Genomic DNA, 18,792 nt, shown 5'->3' on the forward strand with positions numbered 1-18,792 from the left:
AGAAAAAAAAAAAGAGTAGTAAAGAGCAAAACAAACCAAAAACAACCACCTATCAGGAAAATGTTTAACAATGAAATATCTTCTTGATGGAATATTATGAACCATAGCTATTATTTGGAAATGCTCATGGTTTTACTTATTAGAAGATTTCTAAGTTTCAACTTAAATTTAAAAATCTATAATTGAATGAGCAACTCATTAAAGAGGAGTCTCTTCAGGGAGATTAAGTATTTAATCACCTGGTGTACTTACAACTGCACGTAAAAACTGAATCAGAGCCAGAGAATCGAAAGGGCCCACAGAGTACCCCTGATCTACCTTTCTGATAATGACAATTAACCATCCCCACAGGTGATCATCTGCCCTGTTTGTGAAGGTTCCAGAGGGATTCCTGTGGTTATACAATAGGCAATGCCACATACACAAACCAAATGACATGCCTCCCGAGAGCCAGGATATAATGACTGCTTAAAATTTATAGATAAATGGATTCTATCCAACAACACAAAGTTTTTATGTTATAAGAATGAATAGATGGGGGATAAAAGATTGGGATCTATTGGTTCCATAGTTTAAATGACTCATGAATATAACAACTAAGAAGAAATACATATATATACATATATATATAAAATAGCAAATGTTGGTGAGGATGTGGAGGAATTGGAACTCTTGTGCACTATTGGTGGGAATGTAAAGTGGTACAGCTGCTTGTGTGAAACAGTATGGTGGTTCCTCAAAAAATTAAAAATAAAATTATCATATGCTCCAGCAATTCCATGAAGAGGGTATAGATAGCCTATGCAAAGGACCTGTGGCCAAGAGGGAGCATGGCACCCACAAGAAATCAAAAGAAGACATGAATGGCTGGGACACAGTGATCCAGGAGGAAAGTGATGCAAAATGAAAGTAGCCCAAGGTTTCTCAACCTTGGCACTATTGACATTTTGGGCCCGATAGTTCTTTATTGTGAGAGGCTGTCTTGTGCACCGTAGGATATTTAGAAGCATCCCTGGCCTCCACCCACTAGATGCCAGTAGCACTTTCCCCCAAGTTATAACAACCAAAAATGTCTCCAGACATGGCCAAATGTCCTCTGAGGGGAAAAAATCACATTTGGTTCAAAACTACTGGAGAGAGATAGGCAGGGGCCAGACCACGTTGGTCCTTTCATGGAGTTTTGCTTTGTTCTGTGAGCAATGGGAAGCCCTTTGGGATATTAAAGGGGAGAAGGGATAACATAATCTAAATTCCATTTCTAAAAGATCCTCTGCCAGTAGTGAGTAAAATGGAAGGGAGAATAAGCCCAGGCCAGAGGGGATATGGACAGACCAATTAAGAGCCTAGGCCAGTTTAGAAGTTCCTAGACTAGTCCTAGTGCCAGCTAATGACAGCTTGGACTAGGGTGGTGGGTGGTGGAGATGCATACAATTGGATGGATTTGAGAGATAGGAAGTAAAATCAACAGGACTTAGTGATAGATTGGACATGTAGGGTGAGGCAGAAAGAGACATCAGGAATGTTTAATGCTAGAGGAAGTGGATGGGTGGTGGTGCTATTTACTAAAATGGGGAAGCTGGAGGTGGCCTTGGTTCGTGGGGGAGATCACATGATTTGATCATGTTAAATTTGAGGGGCCTTTGAGATGCCCAGGAACAGATGCTAAATAGGTAATTGGATATGTGTGTCTGGAGCTCTAGGAGGTCTGGATCAGAGATATAAATTAGGGAGCAAATGGTCTAAATATGGTAATCTCAGCTGTGAAAGTGTACCATCTCCTAAGGAAGGACTATAGGAAGAAAAGATGAGGTCCTAGGACTGGGCCTTGAGTGTGGCCACCATTTAATGACCTGATAGGGAAGAAATGGCTGGAAAATTGGTGAGAGCAAGAAGAATATGAGCAGGGAGTGCTAAACTGTGTCAGATGCTCCTGAGAGATCACATAAGATGACTAAAGAAAGTCTGCTGGATGTGGAGCAAAGGTCATTGCTGGTCTTAGTGAAAATGGTTCAGGTGGCTTGATGGAAACAAGAGCCAGATGGGAACGGATGAGGAGCAGGAGGTGAAGACATGGAGACAGTGGGTACAGATGACACCTTAGGAGGTTGGACTGTGAGAAGGAGGAGAGACGTAAGGTGGAACCTGGGGAAGTGTGTGAGGATGTTTCAGAATCAGAGGGCTGTGAGCATGTTTCAGTGCCAACTGGGAAATCTCTGGTTGAGGTGAGTTGGATGTCCAAGGAGAAGAGATGCTTCAGAGGGGGAGGCAATGGCCTTAGAGAAGGGGAGTGGAATCGGCCCCTACAGTGCAGAGGGAGCAGGAAAGGAGGGGCAGGAGTGTGGTGGGTTTGTGTGTGAGTGGAGAAGTGGAGGGGTGTCAGCTGAGACTGAGGGAGGCTGGGCATTGGTGGTGGCAAAAAGGGTAGAGGAGTTTGAAATTATGAGAATTATTATTAGAATAATGATTCTCAGGAAGCAATAGGCCCTTGGTCATCTGAAAAACAAAATTATGATGGGAATACTCAAATTACTTATATTAGTTTCCTAGGGCTGCCATAACAAAGTACCACAGTGAGTGGCTCACAACACCTGGGAGAGAAATTTATTCTCTGACAATTCTGGAGACTACAAGTCCAAAATCAAGGTGTCGGCAGGGCCGTGCTGTCTCTGAAGGCTCCAGGGGAAAATCCTCTTGTCTCTTCTGGCTTCTGGTAGTTGCCAGCAATCCTTGGTGCTCCTCGGCTTGTAGGTGCATCACTCCAATCTCTGCCTCTGCCTTCACGTGGCCTCCCCTATGTATCTGTCTCCACATTTCCTCTTGTTATAAGAACACCGGTCATTGGATTGGAACTCACCTTAATCTAGTATGACCTCGTCTTAATTTGTGTACATCTGCAAAGACTGTATTTCCAAATAAGGCCACATTCAGATGTTTCAATTGGACATGAATTTTGGGGGGACACATTCAACCCAGTATATTACTAAGACATGAGATTGTGTTAATGCATTTTAGAAGTATTTATAAGATTAAAAGAAAAATATCTTTAACAGCTAATGTTTATAGATCTCAAGGGCCTCATATTCATGGTGTCATATACTCCCTACAACAACCATTGTAGTGTCTCCACTGTGCCCATGTTACAGATGAGGAAATGGAGGCTAAGAGTAGCTGCACGACTTGCCTAAGGTGAGATTCTGGCAGAGCCAAGACCTGAACACAGGCACTCTGGCTTCAGAGACCACCTTTAGCACTTGGCTCTGTTGTCTACCTTTTTCCAGATAATCCTGAGTTAATCATAAAATTTAGTTAGCCATCTATCTAAGGAGCTACGCTTCCCTGACATTCTTTGCTAATATCTTTCTTCTCTACATATAGCTCTTTATACATTCATCATGTCTATAGCTGCATGCTGACAGCCCACTGTGTGGGAACAGAAGCCTGCTGTTTTGTCCGTTTGGGCTGGCAAAATATAGCTCTCCCTCTTCCAGTAACTTCCAGGCTTGGCTTTCTTTCCCAGGTCTAAAGTGTCCAATTCACAGAGTTCATGGAAGTGGAGAACCAGGATGACTACTACAGCATGGACGCTGGTTACGTCCACACCCAGGACCAGCAAGGAGGGTATGTCATGTATGATGAAGCCTTGAATGATCTGAAGGAACTAGAGACAGAACTGCTGCTTGTGGCCAGCCATTACACTGAGAAAGAAAAAGATCAGAAGTCAGATTTTTTAAAATCAACCAGCCAAGCAGACAAAAACCACTAAGGGCTCTATTTAACACCTCCCACCTCAAAATATATAGGCATATACAATAGTATCTGATCAATAAGCACATACACCTCCTCAACACACACCATTTTAGAAAAGATACAGTTTTGTTTCCAGCTCAGGTCCCCCATTTGTTGGAGACTGTAACTTGGTAATAGTTCTTACTGTTGTTTAGACTCTACTTGTTGCCCAGTGGCATTTCTGCCTTACCCACTGGGTACAGGGCCCTGAGGGAAATTAATGATTTTTTTTCTAAGTGACAAAAAAGGTGATTGACCTTTGGGGAAACTGCAGTTAGAAGCAGAGCTATTCCTGAGTTCCTAACAGAAAACCACCAGGATGCAAAAAGCCCTGGGTAGGAAAATGCCAGACAAGCCCCAGAGGGAGAAATCATTAGTCAGGCTAATCAAATAACCCGTAATCTGTATTCTCTCTTCCTTTTGGCATCACTCAAATTTATCCAGTTTTAGAAATAGATGAGGTAAGAATATTCCTATTGGAATAATATGACTGCATTAGCATTGCATTTGGAAAGAACTTAGAGTTTCTAGACACATTGCAACACCTGGAGGGAAATTTAGCAAGAGTTTGTGCTATTTTGTAATATACATAGACTTTAATTAAGGATAATTCATGTTCATATTGTTATAAAAGGCTGCTCTAAGAATGTTTGACAATTAACCTTTCAGATCCCAGACAGAATTAATTCAGTATTAGATTGAATTCTTTGTTCTGTCTTTGCCACAGACCATTTTGGATCTGAATCATGGGATGCAGGGCTGGCATCCAACATTCCAGGGCATTTAATTTCAGCTCTTAGCTTTTATCTCTACTGGTCATCCTACATACTAATGCATCATTTTTGCTGATGTTAGTTTACGCTACGATTCGACTATTTCCATCTCTTAAGAACTTACTTTGATTGAAATACTTAGTCACATGATCATCTCTCGCTGAGCTAGTGAGTATATGGTCATCCATTGTAAAATGATTTTCCAACTGCTGCTATAGAAATTCCTGACCAAAGCCTTTCTCTTGTTCAAGTACGCACCATATACTTGATAATTATTAAACCTGAAAATCTCTTACTTTTGCATATTTTATTCTGAAATAGACCACTTAAAATTTTAAGCAATAATGATGTTGACAGTGAAAACTTACAGTACTATAGTGGGAAAATATTTTAGCTGAATAATGGCAATGATTACACTTATTGATTTAAGTTAGTAATTAACATAATTAAGGAATATCTTAGAAATTTCCCTGAAAAAATTTGACTTGGCTGGCATCAATTGATACAGCAGGTTAAACTGGGTTTGTTGTTAAACCACCAGGGACCTGTTTTTACCGAAGGAGAAATGTGTGTTTTGCCTTTAAATTACAGGTTTGCAGACATTTTAGTAAATATTTCATGTTAACTGAATTTTGGTTATATTTCTAAAATTAGTCTTTTAAAACTAGAAGTAAAAACAAAAACCTCTGTCGATTTAAAAGTCAGCAAGTATGAACTTAGCACCTGGTCTTGCCCACGGCTCTTTAACCGATTCTCAGGAATCCCAGTTACCCATTCAGTGTTTTTCTTCCTGAGAGGGAGCTGACAATCTGAGGGGTCCATTTCTACTAGGAATAGCTTCATAGAGAGGCCTGTCTCTGGTCATTTTCATCCATTTCTCTACCAGGTCACAAAGAGGGCAGCGAGTCAAATACTGACCAGGGCTTGGGATGGGCCCATGCAGGTATGGACAGATTTGCTGTGCTGTATGACATGTGGACTTGGGAAGCAACTCTTCTAGAAAACAAGCGCCAGGTGTTTTTACCTAGAAAACAAAACATCTATTGAACATTCTTATAAACCCCAATATATTTTTTTAAACCCAGTGGGTCTTTTAGAGCAGTTCCCAATAAAATGAATAATTATTTAAATAACTTTAGCTAGTTGTAAGGATGTGAGTAATAAATTTTACGTTCTTTACTGTGGTTCTTTGTTACAAAAAATAAAATGTGAAGGATATGACTTTATCTTAAGGGAAATTTGTTAGAGGGCTGTATAATTCAGGCCCTTTTATAATATGTATGCTTTTATTGAGAACGAATGATGATTCCATTCATGTTCATTGTCCTGTCAGGGACAAGCCTCACTTTGCTAAACACAGACAAACTGACTGACCTTATTATGGCTTTTAGAAGGGTATGCCACATGTGGGTGGGTGAGAGCAGTTGGGCAAGGATTTCCAGAATGGAAATAATAGGATTTGAAGACTGGATGTTGGAGTGAGAGAATGAGGGTGGAATTAAAATGACTTCCTCGGGCTCAGGGAAGAGGCTGTTAACTGAAACAGAATGAAAGAGGAGGGGCCTCTTTAGAGGGAAAGGTAACATTGAGTCTAGGACACAAGGTATGTGAGGAGAGTTTGCTAAAACCCAGGTGTGAATGTTTTGCGGGAGCTGTAGGTTTGAAGCTCAGGAGCAGGTATGAGCTGAAGTATGAATGTGGAAGTTGAACCATAGTAATGAATCAAAATGACTAGGAAAAGCCAGAGATGCCTGAAATGGGTTCCTGGGAACACTTACATTTAACGAGAAGGTCATGGAACAAGAATCCATGAGAGGAACAAGAAGGAGGAGCCAAAGAGACTGAAGAAAAAAAGAAAGGGATAGTGTTAGGAAAGCCCACAGGAAGAAAACATACATGGGATCTTCCCGGACCGGGGCATGAACCCGTGTCCCCTGCATCAGCAGGCGGACTCTCAACCACTGCGCCACCAGGGAAGCCCAAGAAAACATTTTAATTAGGAGAGGATGCTTTCCTGTGTGGACGTGAAACATCAAGAAAGGTGAGTCCTAAAAACCAGACAGTGGGGTCAGCCATCAGGCGGTCATTGCCAGCTTTGTAGAACTCTCTCAAATGAGTAGCAAAGATGGAAGCCAGTTACAGTGCATTGTGATGTGATCGGAGGATGAGGAAGTGGAAATGTTTTCTTTGAATTGTTTTTCTAGTAGAGTAGAGGGTTTACCATTTCATCTACGCTCTGGTCTGTTACTCATGGAGATGTAGGTCACCCACTTTTGAAAACAACTGGCTGGACTTAAAGGGTGCAAGCCTTGGCCTTGAAAATTGTTCCTCTTTTCAAAGACAACTGGCTTCTAGAGTTTGCATCTGCAAACTTGATCTGCCAAACAGAACCTTACTGTGATCAGCTGAGTAAATGGGAGATTTAGACTCAGTGTAGAAACTGGAGAGGCTGCATTAAACGTAAAATAATACAGAATCCTCAAACTCGACAAGTTTATTGCGCCAGACATGAGTTTTAAGCAGGCCCCCTTTTCTGTACTCTCCCCACCTCCACTTTCAGTTCTTCTAGGCCTTTTATGGAGGCCCCTGGCAGGAGTCAATGGCAGAGAAGAACAGAAAGGCAGAGAGTAATAAACAAATTTCTTCTTACTTTGGCCTAGGGTTCATTCTGTGCTAAGCTACCAGGGCTGTCCACTGGTTTCTTCTGTGGTACATGAAATTATTTTAACTTAAAACAATCATTGAAAATATCTCCCTCCTTTCTACCCCGAGAATGTGTTCCCTATAGAAACTGAGGTATCAGTGCCCCAAACTGGAAAATGTGGCTTTCTAAATCAGAAATTGTTGAAAGGGCCTAATTTTAATGGATAAACCAGATTTTTATCTAAAGTACAACTGATTTCCCCCAGTACTGATTCTACTGCCCGGTGTCCTCAGCTGTTTGTTATTGTTAACTATATTGGAATCACTAAAGTCAAGAACTGTTCAAACACATTGGCTTGTCTTAAATCCTTAAAGTAGCCATATTATGTAAAAGGCTCATAAAAATAGAGCTGGTGTGAATTTAGGTGGATTAAGAGACTCAGAAGCTGGGCATCAGCTGTGCCAATTCCTGACATTTATACCAACTGCTAATTCTCTCCACAGCCACCAGAGGACACATTTTCAGAGTAATTTGAATTAGTGTTTAGAGCACTAAAAAAAGGCCAAAAATTCTGTGACAAGATGTGTCTGACACTGATTTTCTGTTTTGCACTTTCATTTGACCTAAAATACTGTTTTTAAAAGTTTTCTAAGTCCAAGAAATAAAAAAAGGCTGAGGTAAAAAATATAAACACAGTACGGTTTGAGATTATTCACTTTTCTGTTTTCTCCAATATTTGATGCCTACCGTCAGTGTGCACCACATATTACTTTGCCTGAGAGTTGGCCCTTGACATACACAGGTGACATTTGACAGGCTAGGAAGACTTCTTAGACAAATACCAGCCCAGAGTTTAAATGGAAATGGGCCAGTTAGCAAACAGATAATAAATAGCAACTGTGAGGCAGAAAGATCACAGTCCTACCCCTGCTGAGAAAGAATTCATAATAAAATTATGCAAAGGGCCATCTGAGAGCTTTTCAAGGTGGAGGGCAAAGCTTGAAAAAGGCTTGTCAATTTAAAAAGAGCCACATTTTCCTTCTCAACAGCTAGGGTTGCCAGGTAAAATATGACAGTGTTGGGGACATACTGAAAAAGTATTGGTTGTTTATCAGCAATTCAAATTTAACTAGATGACCTGTATTTTTATTTGTTAAATCTGGCAATCCTACCAACAACAAAGTGATAGTGGCAATTTAGCATCAGCCTCTGCAACCTGGTATCACCAGATTGGAATCACCAGCAAGAACCCTTACCACAAACTTCCCCTGCCAAATAACCAAACAATAGGGCTTATTGTACAAAAACAGGTCAAGGCAATACAAATACTATAAACCAGCTCCTGGGATTGCCCTGGCCCAGCCAAAGAGGTTTAAATTCATCCAGAATGATTTAGGAAAGTTATTGTTTCTTTTCTAATCTTCCCCTAGGCTATTGAGTGGCACCCTTCTTACCCCATCACTCCTTCCTTTCTGCTTTGTCTTCTGCTATTTAATAACTGAATGCTATTCTAGAGTAGAGTCCTGTGGATGGGATAAGGTCATTTAGATCACCCTGCTTGCTTCATTTTCCCTGGGGTTCACTTAAAGGCAAGGGAGCTGCACCTTCATTTCACACACTGAGCTGTGTGAGTTTTTAACCTGTGGAGCACATTCTGTGTCCTAAGCTTTTAGCCTCTTCTGGTGTTATCCTTTTTATACTGAGGTTGACCCAAGGCCCCTTGAACCAATGTTTCCCAAAGGGCATCCTGCAAAACTGGATGCTAAATCAAGTGCCCCAGGCTCTCCCTGCTTGAGCCTTAGCATTGAAACCCTCAGACACTGGACTTCTATTACTAAGGCAGTATTTGATTCCTAGTCTGCTATTGATTCTCAAGTGTTTACCTCCTTGGGAGCTTCAGGAGTTGTTATTGCAAGATGGAGACACTCCTGGCTTTTCCTGCCACTTGGTTCCTTTACTCCCCGCTGCGCTGTTGCCACCTATATTCAAGTAGTGCTTACACCCTCTCAATTCTTTCTGGTCTTGCATTCTTAGCTATGGGCTCCACACAATGAAAGGGACTCTTTATCTCCTTTTAGGAAATTCCATAGTTTGTTAAGAATTGGGCTGGCTTCCTGGCCTCAAACTACCAGGAAGACCAACACCCAAGGAAACAAAAAATGCTCTTTCTCTAATGCATCTCAGCGTGTGCTAGGCTGTCGGGTGGGTAGAAATTGCAGGCTCAACAATACACTCCTTGCTGTCAATTAAATGCACACACTGGGCACACCTGTGTCTTTGGTGCTCCAGCAACCCTGAGAGCTGAGGCCTTTAAGAAGCCTGAAACCTCCATTAGAGGAGTGGGTCAGAGAAGACTGGGAAGGGACATGTTGAGCTGAAACTCTTGGGGGGAAGTTGGATTAGATCAGCAGAGGAAAGGGATCTGTTCTGTTGTGAGACCATTGGGAGTAAAAGTTCAGAAGCTTTCAGTTAGAGTTGATTTATCCATCAGGTAATATAGACGTGGTGTTTAGGATCTAAGAGCTTTTCAGGGACCATTGAAAATATGTGAGATCTGAGAGGAAAAAAAAACATGCATTACTCGGAAATCCAAAAAGAAAATACAAAACAGTTATCAAGAAATGCTTAACTGACATGTCCATAAAATGTTAAAACTTTAACTGAGCACTTGTAAACATCTCATTACATTTGAAAACAATTTATAGATCAGATTTTCTCACTTCATAAGAATTCTCAAGTATATACTACCCAGAAATCATAGCCAATCATTAATGAAATGTATTGCTCATAGCCAAATAATTTGAAAAGCAAAATTATAAATATCATTTAACATTTTTACAGAAAAAATTGGGATGTGTTTTAATGTATTTGATATAATGTGGGTCAGGGTCTCCAAAAGTAAGTGAGTCTAAGGCCTATGAAAGTTTTTTTTTTTAACATCTTTATTGGAGTATAATTGCTTTACAATGGTGTGTTAGTTTCTGCTTTATAACAAAGTGAATCAGTTATACATATACACAAGTTCCCATATCTCTTCCCTCTTGCGTCTCCCTCCCTCCCACCCTCCCTCCTATGAAAGTTTTAAAACAACCCTAAGACAGTAATTACATTGTTCAGAACTACTTACATATTGGCCCTTAGGTCCCTGTTTGGGATTCCAGCCCAGTGATCTCTGAAGAGCTTTTTCTGATTAGCACCATGACTGATTACACACAAATAGAATTTACACACAGAACAGAAATTCCTTAAGTGCATAAACAAATGTAAAAACAAAATAAAGAGCATCTCTTTCTGAATTCCCACACTAAGAACCCTCTTCAACGGTTAGTGCATGGAAGCTTTCTTCGGTTTTTAGAAAAGACTTGTGAACTCCACTAAAACAGAAGCTCCCTCCATGCTCTTGAGAGTTCTGTACGTAGGCCTTTCCTAGTGAAGTCTGATCTGGGATAAATGCCTTTATAGCCAGAGGGGACTTTCATCCTCAGCTTGCCACTCTACCCCCTCCCCCACCATTTCTACATAGGTGAAACTTCGGCAAACTGTTAAAGCGAAAGGGTCATAAATGGGACTGAGGATGTAGAAGAGGGGTGGAGGCCACCTGCTCACCTTTGGTGATAGAGTAAAATGGGGGAGGGAGAGTGGGTCTGTAGAAAAAGGTGTTGGAGATAAATGGATTTAATGAAGTGACATTGAATGCACTGTCTCATTGGAGCTTATAATTATTAGATGTTATATTATTCATTATATTACCCCCCCCTTTATTTGTGGAGAGCAGAGGAAGAGGGGACAGCGGTGAAATGAGTGCTTTGTCCCTCACCCTCCCTAGCTTGGTCTGTGTTGCACTGGTGCGGCAGCTGCCCACCCTGGCCCGGTACCGAGAGGTTCAGAGCTGTCCCTCTCCTGTTGATGGTGGGGGTCTTTCCAAAGCATGGAATGGGTGGAGGCTCACCTCTCTCTGCTGGGCCCTGTTCCCTGACTGTCAACCTTATTTGAAACTTCTTGGCAATTACTCTGAAGCCTACCAGCATGTGTTGGACCCAGAGGAGAGGTTTGCCTTAGCACAAGTGATCACTGACGTCATACACAGGTGCCCAAGGTTTGATCTCATCTACCCTTACTTCATTAAGGCCTACCGAGAGGAATGCACCCGCCTGAGGCTTCACCTGCAGCTGGTGAGGGGCATCCTCACGTGAGTATATTTGGGTTTTAGAAGATTCCATGTGAGAAGAGGATGAAAAACACGGGCCAGAACTGAAAATCGTGTTTTCCTTTCAGTCCCAGTCCAGAATCTGGGTTTTCTAGGGCAGCACGCACACGATGTTTATTTGTAAGCTTATTTGCATTGTTAAATTCCAAGCATGACTACAATCTTAAAGGGAGGTTTCCAATCCTAATCCTAATTGCATTTAACGATACCAAAGAATTGACAACCTGTTTTCATTCAGTCACAGAGTTTATAGCGAAAGGATGAAACCTACCCCCTTGTAAGACATTAAAGTGTAAAATTATATTTATTTAAAATATATATTTTTTAAAAGTTTGCAGTTATTTCTAGGACACTACAGTCTGTGTCCTCTGAGGAAAAGCTAGGAGATAACGATTGTTGCAGTACAGTTACCTTAGGCCTGCTTAGAATTTTTTCCTTGTAGTCAATTATTTGACAGAAAGAAGTTTTCTTGTGCCACTTAAGATCGCCTGAAGCTGGCTGCCTTTGCTTTCCCTGACTGACCCTCAGCTCAGACTAAAGACAAGCATGTCTCTGTGTGAGTGAATCCTTAAAACCCATGTCTGGGTGAAAATTAGTCAAATAATGAAGAGATGCAAAGGGCTGATGTTCTGTTCTTATCATGCCAAGGCTCATAACTCACATCCATGGGAAAGTTTGACTTTTCTAATTTTAACTTTTATGTGATATTTCTAGATAGTCAGTGGGAGTATGTCCAGAGGCTTTGGCGTGAAGGCCATCCAGATGCTAGCAATACATTTGGACTTCCCCTTAACATAATTTGAAAATAACTCATTTCCATCAACAATAGCTGGTAAGTTGGTGCTGTCTTTAGACATTTTACATTTAATTTCTGGATAATTTAAGGGTATGATGTTAAGCCTAATACTATTCTACAAACACCTCTCAAGTATTTGGAGCTGAGAGAAGTAAATATAAAAGTTATAGAAGGGGGATCCCTTTGCATACTCAATATCTATTTACTTTGTAAATAAAGAATAGGAGGCTAGAATTTAAACTTATGCCACTGGGTGCAGAATCTTCATTCCCTTGAGGAGTCCTAAAAAACCCCGGTTGCTCTTGAAATGCTGTCATAGGATTTATCAGAGGTGCCACACAAGCCAACATATATGAAACACAGATGTGCTTTAAATTTCTCAAAAAGGAATTTCCTTATTCTAGCAAGTGTCAACAAAAAGGTTTCTGCAGGCTCATCTTGTGATACCACCTCCACCCCTTTAAGGAGCAGATTAAATTTCCTGAGATCACTCAGAGAAAGTACATGAAATCACCCCCTTGATATGTGGTATGATTCCCCCTCACCATTCCTTTCCAGGCTTCAAGGGTACAGAGGAACCAAGAAGCTGGTGACAGGCTCCAAGTTGGTCTGTGTAACCCAAGATCACAACCTCTCTGTTGCTCCAAATGGGTGGAGAAATTGTCCAGCTCCTTTCAACATTCATCAAATATTTTTGAGCATCTACATGTACCAGGCAGTGTGCTAGGAGCTGAGGACACAGGATGAACAATGCAGGCATGGCCCTATGCTCCTGTGAAGTGTATAGTCTAGCAGTACAGGCAGACTTGCAGTAAGAGATTGCCACAATGGGCTGTGATGTCATCTTGGTCCATCATTTCATGGACAGGCATCCCATGGGTAGGGTGCCATGGGATTTCTTAGCTGAGGTTCTAACCTTTTCTTTCTTTCTCTTGAGAAAGAACCCTGGGAGCTCCAGGCATAAGACTGCATTTTCTCCAAAGACCTTTCACAGGACTGATTTTTTAACTATAGTAAGTTTGAGACCACTTCTACTGTTCAGGAAGTGGTTTTTGACAGAACATGCTAGGACTATATGGATACTAAAACCTGTCAGAGTGTCTCAAAAGCAAATGATATTTACTTGATGAGATTCCTTTCCAGACTTAGGTTTGTATTTTCTAAGATCTAGGAGTAAGAAGAATCCCATTTGCATGGGTTTAAGAAGTATTTAGATATAGAAAGGCCCTTGACTTGACTGGTGCTATATTCCTTATTTCCACAGCAATAACCCACAGAAAAGTGTTTTATTATCTCTGGCCTCATTCATTCATAAAATATAACATTTTTATGGCAAACATGAATGATTCCAGCAGTTGTGTACGGAACTTAAAAATCATCTTCATCCATTATCATTTTGGGGGAAAAAATGGATAAAGAATCGGGTGAAAAATAGAAATAGTCATGGAAAGTATTTGTTTAATATTTAGATACTTTTATATTAAGTTATTTTGTTTTCAAATATTTGCCTAAATATTGATTACTGAAACGTTGACAGGTTTGCCATATACAATTTTAGAATCCTTTTTTTCAATTTTATTGAGATATAATTGATATACAGCACTGTATACGTTTAAGGTGTACAGCATAATGATTTAACTTACAATGAATTGTATTCTTTTTGGCTTTTAGAGTAAACTATGTCTTCTAGTTTTAAAAAGGTTCACATTAAAGCAAAAAGCATGTTGTGTAACTTGATGGGCTCCCTGGACAGCCTCTGAGACCCCATTGAGCTTCCAATTTTTTATAATGCCCTGGATTATAAGAGTGTTTTATTGGTCTCGAAAAATATAAAATACAAATACCTGTAGAAACATTAAGTTCTTCACTGTGTAAAATCATCATTAATTGTTTCTCTTCATTAAGCCCAGCTTTGACAAACATTTACCTGCTGGAGTTCCACCCTTCCCTGGGCCTGGCTTTGCGCATCCCCAGAGCCCTTGAGCACCTCCTCAGGGAGGCCTGCCACTCCTGCAGGCCCACATCAGCCAGTGCCCTCACCTTGCTAGAGAGATGGATGCTGCAGCTGGCCCTGGATGTGTGGCTCACTCCAGCCAAGCCCAAGTCCTGGTATAGCGCACAGCTCCAGAAAGATGTAGGTTCTCTGAAAAGGGTAGGTGGGTCCTTGGCAAAGAGAATGTTTCCTCCCAGATGTTACTACTTAGCTTTGTTTTTATGTTTGGCTCTATTCCCCTCTATTTGGCCAGGGACAGATCATAGTCCAAGGGCTTGACAACATTTTTATTTCTATTTTTTTTCATTTTTGAAAAAGTTTCTAGTTTTCATTTTCAAAGTTTCTGGTTTATCAGGATGCTGCTACAGTTATAATTTAAAGGGAGATGTACTAGATATGGGGAAAATATTTTCTGGTTTATTATTTATATTTTTAAAATATCTTTTTAATTAAATTTTTTTCTTTCTAAGATTCTTCCCAAAATGTACTCTTTTGTCCTGAGCTGAGATCTGGTAGGGGAGAGACAGCACTGAGTGAGGAGTCAGTGACTTGGACTCAAGTTCAGTCCTGCATTAACTTGCTGTGTGACTCTGAGCCTTACTTTCCTATTTTTTAACATTATGTTTGTATATTTGAGGGGAGGAGGGCAGAAGTGAGCTCAATGATCACTAAAGCCCCTTCCAGCTCTAATGCTCTGTGGTTCAAACTGTGGCCCAGTGATTTACATGGTGTTTGTAATTGGATTTTAATTTTTTTCTTTTTCTATTAAGGCTATCACAGTTGAGCCTGGGTTTCTAATTTGACCTTACTCCGGGTGGGTACTTGCTATTAAGATGAAGGAACTTTCGGGCTTCCCTGGTGGCGCAGTGGTTGGGAGTCCGCCTGCCAGTGCAGGGGACACGGGCTTGTGCCCCGGTCCGGGAAAATCCCACATGCCGCGGAGCGGCTGGGCCCATGAACCATGGCTGCTGAGCCTGTGCGTCTGGAGCCTGTGCTCCGCAATGGGAGAGGCCGCAACAGTGAGAGGCCCGCGAACTGCTAAAAAAAAAAAAAAATTTAGTTAGTTGTTTATGAATCTCCTCCTTCAGAACTTTGAACTCAAAAAAAAAAAAAAAAAAAAAGATGAAGGAACTTTCAAGGACCCCAGCAGCCAAAAATATTTGTTCCACAGGTCTGCCTCAGCCTCCTATCTCCTCCTGCCCAAACTAAAGTTTTATTTTCTTTTAAATTAATGTTGAGTTGATCAAAAGTAAAATGTAGAATTGTAGCAAAAGAGTAAAACAGAAAATTACTCTAAATATAACAACTCAAATGCATTTGTAATCATTATTTTTCTGAATTCAAGTATTCTTCATATACATGTTTTACATATTTCTTTCTAATCATACCCTTCATATACCATCTCCTGTTTTTCTCAGTTAACATCATGTTACATATTCTTCCGTATTGCTAATAGTCTTTATACTCACTCACCTTTACGACCACATAATTCCCTTAAGTGGTGAATCATAACTTATCCAACCATCAATGGACATTCAAGTAGTTTCCAATTTTTCATTATTATTAAAAATGCTATAAGGTACATCTCCATGCTCACAGATTTTTCCGTATTTTGAATCAATTCCTTTGGATAGATTCCAGAAGTGGATTTGCTGAAGTAAAGTTTAAGTCTTTTGATTTATGCTGGCAGATCATTTTCCAGAAGAGTCATGCCACTGATAGTGTATAAGAGTACCAGTTCTGCTATACCCTACAATGTTAGTTATAAGCATGTAATGTCTGTGCTAATATATACATATTATATATAAAGGTGGCATTACACTGCTGATTTTCTTTCCTTGCTATTTATTGAGATTAAATATTCTTCCAAATGTCGTTACTAATTGTATTTTTTATGAATTTTCTGTTCTTTCCCTTAGTTTATTTATCTCTTGGAATCCTAATGTCATTCCTATCCACTTACATGAGCTCTTCTTTAAAAAAAAAAAAAATTTAACCCTTTTGTCCATCATATTTTCTGCAAATATTTTCCCCAATTTGTCTTTTTATTTTTTAACAGAAACTTATTTTCATGTAGTCAAATCTATTTGTCTTTTCTTTTGCAATTTCTTCTATCCTCCTAAATCCAGAAAGCAAAAATTCCTCCAGATGTTTCATATTTTATCTTTTTTTATTCTAACTTCTTAAGGTTTTATCTTATTTCAAAAATACTTAACTCCTTTGAGTGTTCCACCTGGAGTGTGTGTGCATGTATGTGTGTGTATATGAGTGTGTGTGTGGTGTAAGGTATGGCTCAAAATAGAATTTTTCCCCAAATTACCAGCCATGTATCCTACTACCATTTATTGAGGATTATTTTCACATCGTATTATGGTAACAGATGTTTTTTCAAATGTATTTTTAGTTCTCTTATAAATCGTAGTGAATATATGGTGTACCTATCCAATCTCTCATTGATCCCACACTTTATTTTATTTTATTTCATATTTTTGACCGCACTGTGTGGCTTGCAGGATCTTAGTTCCCCGACCAGGGATTGAACCCAGGCCCTTGGCAGTGAAAGTGCCAAGTCCTAACCACTGGACCACCAGGGAATTCCCCACACAATTTTAATTGTTATTATTTTTGAAATGTGTTCAAATTGGGACCTAGAAATGATAAATATTCAGATTAATCTTTTGTATTGGGACAGAAAATGGGGCAGGTATTGCCCTCAGAAGACAAGCAGGAAATTAGTTTAATAAATCTCTTTATCACTTTGGAAGACTTCAATTGTCTAGAAATTGCATCTCTGAGTAGGCAAGGACTTTGGTAAATAAGTGGATCTACCCTTGGGAAGCCAAACCAGGAAAGGCAAACTAGGGGGTCTCCAAACTGGGTCCTTGCTGGGAGTGTTATATTAGAGGGTAGCAAAAACGCCAGAGCAGAGGAGGTGAGCAAGGCAGAAGGACATTAAAAGAGCAATGTGGTTACTTCACCAATCACCCAGGGCTGACTGAGTGGAGGAGCACTGCAGAGACAGTTTGGTATACTGTAAAACTACAGCTTGGGGGCTTCCCTGGTGGCGCAGTGGTTGAGAGTCCGCCTGCCGATGCAGGGGACACGGGTTCGTGCCCCGGTCCGGGAAGATCCCACATGCTGCGGAGCGGCTGGGCGCATGAACCATGGCCGCTGAGCCTGTGCGTCCGGAGCCTGTGCTCCGCAACGGGAGAGGCCACAACAGTGAGAGGCCTGCGTACCGAAAAAAAAAAAAAAAAATACAGCTTGAAACTAGGAAACCTAAGTTTATTCTTGGTACTGTTGTATGACCTTAGAAAATTTCAGTGTTGCTTCACACCCCTCACTGGTAAAATGGAAATAATAGTATCTGTGATACCTAAATCATGGGTATCTTGTGAAAATTAAAATGAGTTAATATACGTGAAAATACTTGAAATTTTTAAAACTTCAATTAGAGTTTATAAGAAATTATTAATGTTATTATTATTGGCCTCTAAAATACTTGAAATATATCAGATACTTCGATTTCTATTTAGGTCATCTTTGCCATTTCTCTATTTTGGCTTAAAACATTTATGATAATGGTAATAGCAAATACTCTGTACCAAGCACTTTTGCATATATTAACTCACTTAACCCTCTCAACAACCCTATGATACAGTTTTGATCTATCAGTTCCTATTAGGTGCTGTTATTATCCTTATCCCCACTTTGCAGATGAGGAAACTGAGAGACAGCTAAATTGAATAAATTGCCCCAAGTCTCACAGCTTATAAGTGTCAGAGCTAGGACTTGAGCCCAGGAACTCTGGATCCAAAGTCTATGCTGCCGACGTATTTTTCTTAATATGTCAAATTTCTTTGTGTGTGTGTGTGTGTGTTTTAAAAAGTATTCTGTTTTCTTTCAGCTGTTTTCAGCTAAAGTGATGGGCAGTCCCTTCCTCGTGGGGGAGATAGGCCTGCTTGCATTCAAGTCTGCAGCAGACGTAGGACAGAACCAAGGCCAAGATTCTCATATGCTGCTCCTACAGACATTTTCCAAACTTTTGGAACTCTTGACCCTCTGGCATAGGCTGATAGAGATGAGTCTGGGGAGTGTACACTTAGCACGGTCAGTAGGGGAACTGAGGATCCAGATGGAGGATAACAGACTACGGGTCCCCCTACCTGCAAGCCTTGCCCCATCTGTGCCCCAAGAGTAGCCAGAGTGAGCTTTCTAAATGGCTGAAATGATGACCTCTCTTTCTCCCTCCCTCCATTGTTTATCCTCTCACTCAGGCCTCCCCACATGCCTCTCTGACCACTCAGCTAGGCTGGGTTCTCCTCTGAGCACCCGGGCTTCCTCTTCATTCAGCCATTGCCTTGTAATTAGATGCTTAATATTGGTTTGTTGGTTTTCCTGCTAGTGTAAGCTCCCTAGTATCCTATCAGGGGTATGAAGCCTGACCCTCACTGGGCTCTCAGTGAATACTGATTGTATTTGCTCTCAAATATAATGAAGTTGAATAGCAGAGCAGAAGCAATGGAGGGCCTAAAGAAAGGAAAGAATGAGTCAGTGACAGCATCCAGGTCTGGCAGAGGTATGGAAGGGGTA

The 18,792-nt window shown here is 40.5% G+C and overlaps 1 protein-coding gene and 1 non-coding gene across 2 annotated transcripts in view; one reads left to right on the top strand and one right to left on the bottom strand.

Moving 5' to 3' along the window:
- The window catches only part of LOC103089571 (transmembrane protein FLJ37396-like), a 58,173-nt gene that overhangs the window by 20,551 nt on the left and 18,830 nt on the right, over nucleotides 1-18,792 (top strand). Inside the window, 6 exon segments of the mRNA XM_082931281.1 lie at nucleotides 3,518-3,708; nucleotides 5,444-5,571; nucleotides 11,197-11,406; nucleotides 12,125-12,242; nucleotides 14,112-14,340; nucleotides 18,107-18,313. Of these exon segments, the coding sequence (XP_082787407.1) occupies nucleotides 3,518-3,708; nucleotides 5,444-5,571; nucleotides 11,197-11,406; nucleotides 12,125-12,242; nucleotides 14,112-14,340; nucleotides 18,107-18,313 (1,083 nt within the window).
- On the bottom strand, nucleotides 16,721-16,793 carry TRNAE-UUC (transfer RNA glutamic acid (anticodon UUC)). Its single transcript has one exon. It is a non-coding gene; the product is annotated as a tRNA-Glu (tRNA).

The sequence above is a fragment of the Lipotes vexillifer genome, unplaced genomic scaffold, assembly GCF_000442215.2.
Source record: "Lipotes vexillifer unplaced genomic scaffold, Lipotes_vexillifer_v1.1 scaffold515, whole genome shotgun sequence".
NCBI lineage: Eukaryota > Metazoa > Chordata > Mammalia > Artiodactyla > Lipotidae > Lipotes > Lipotes vexillifer.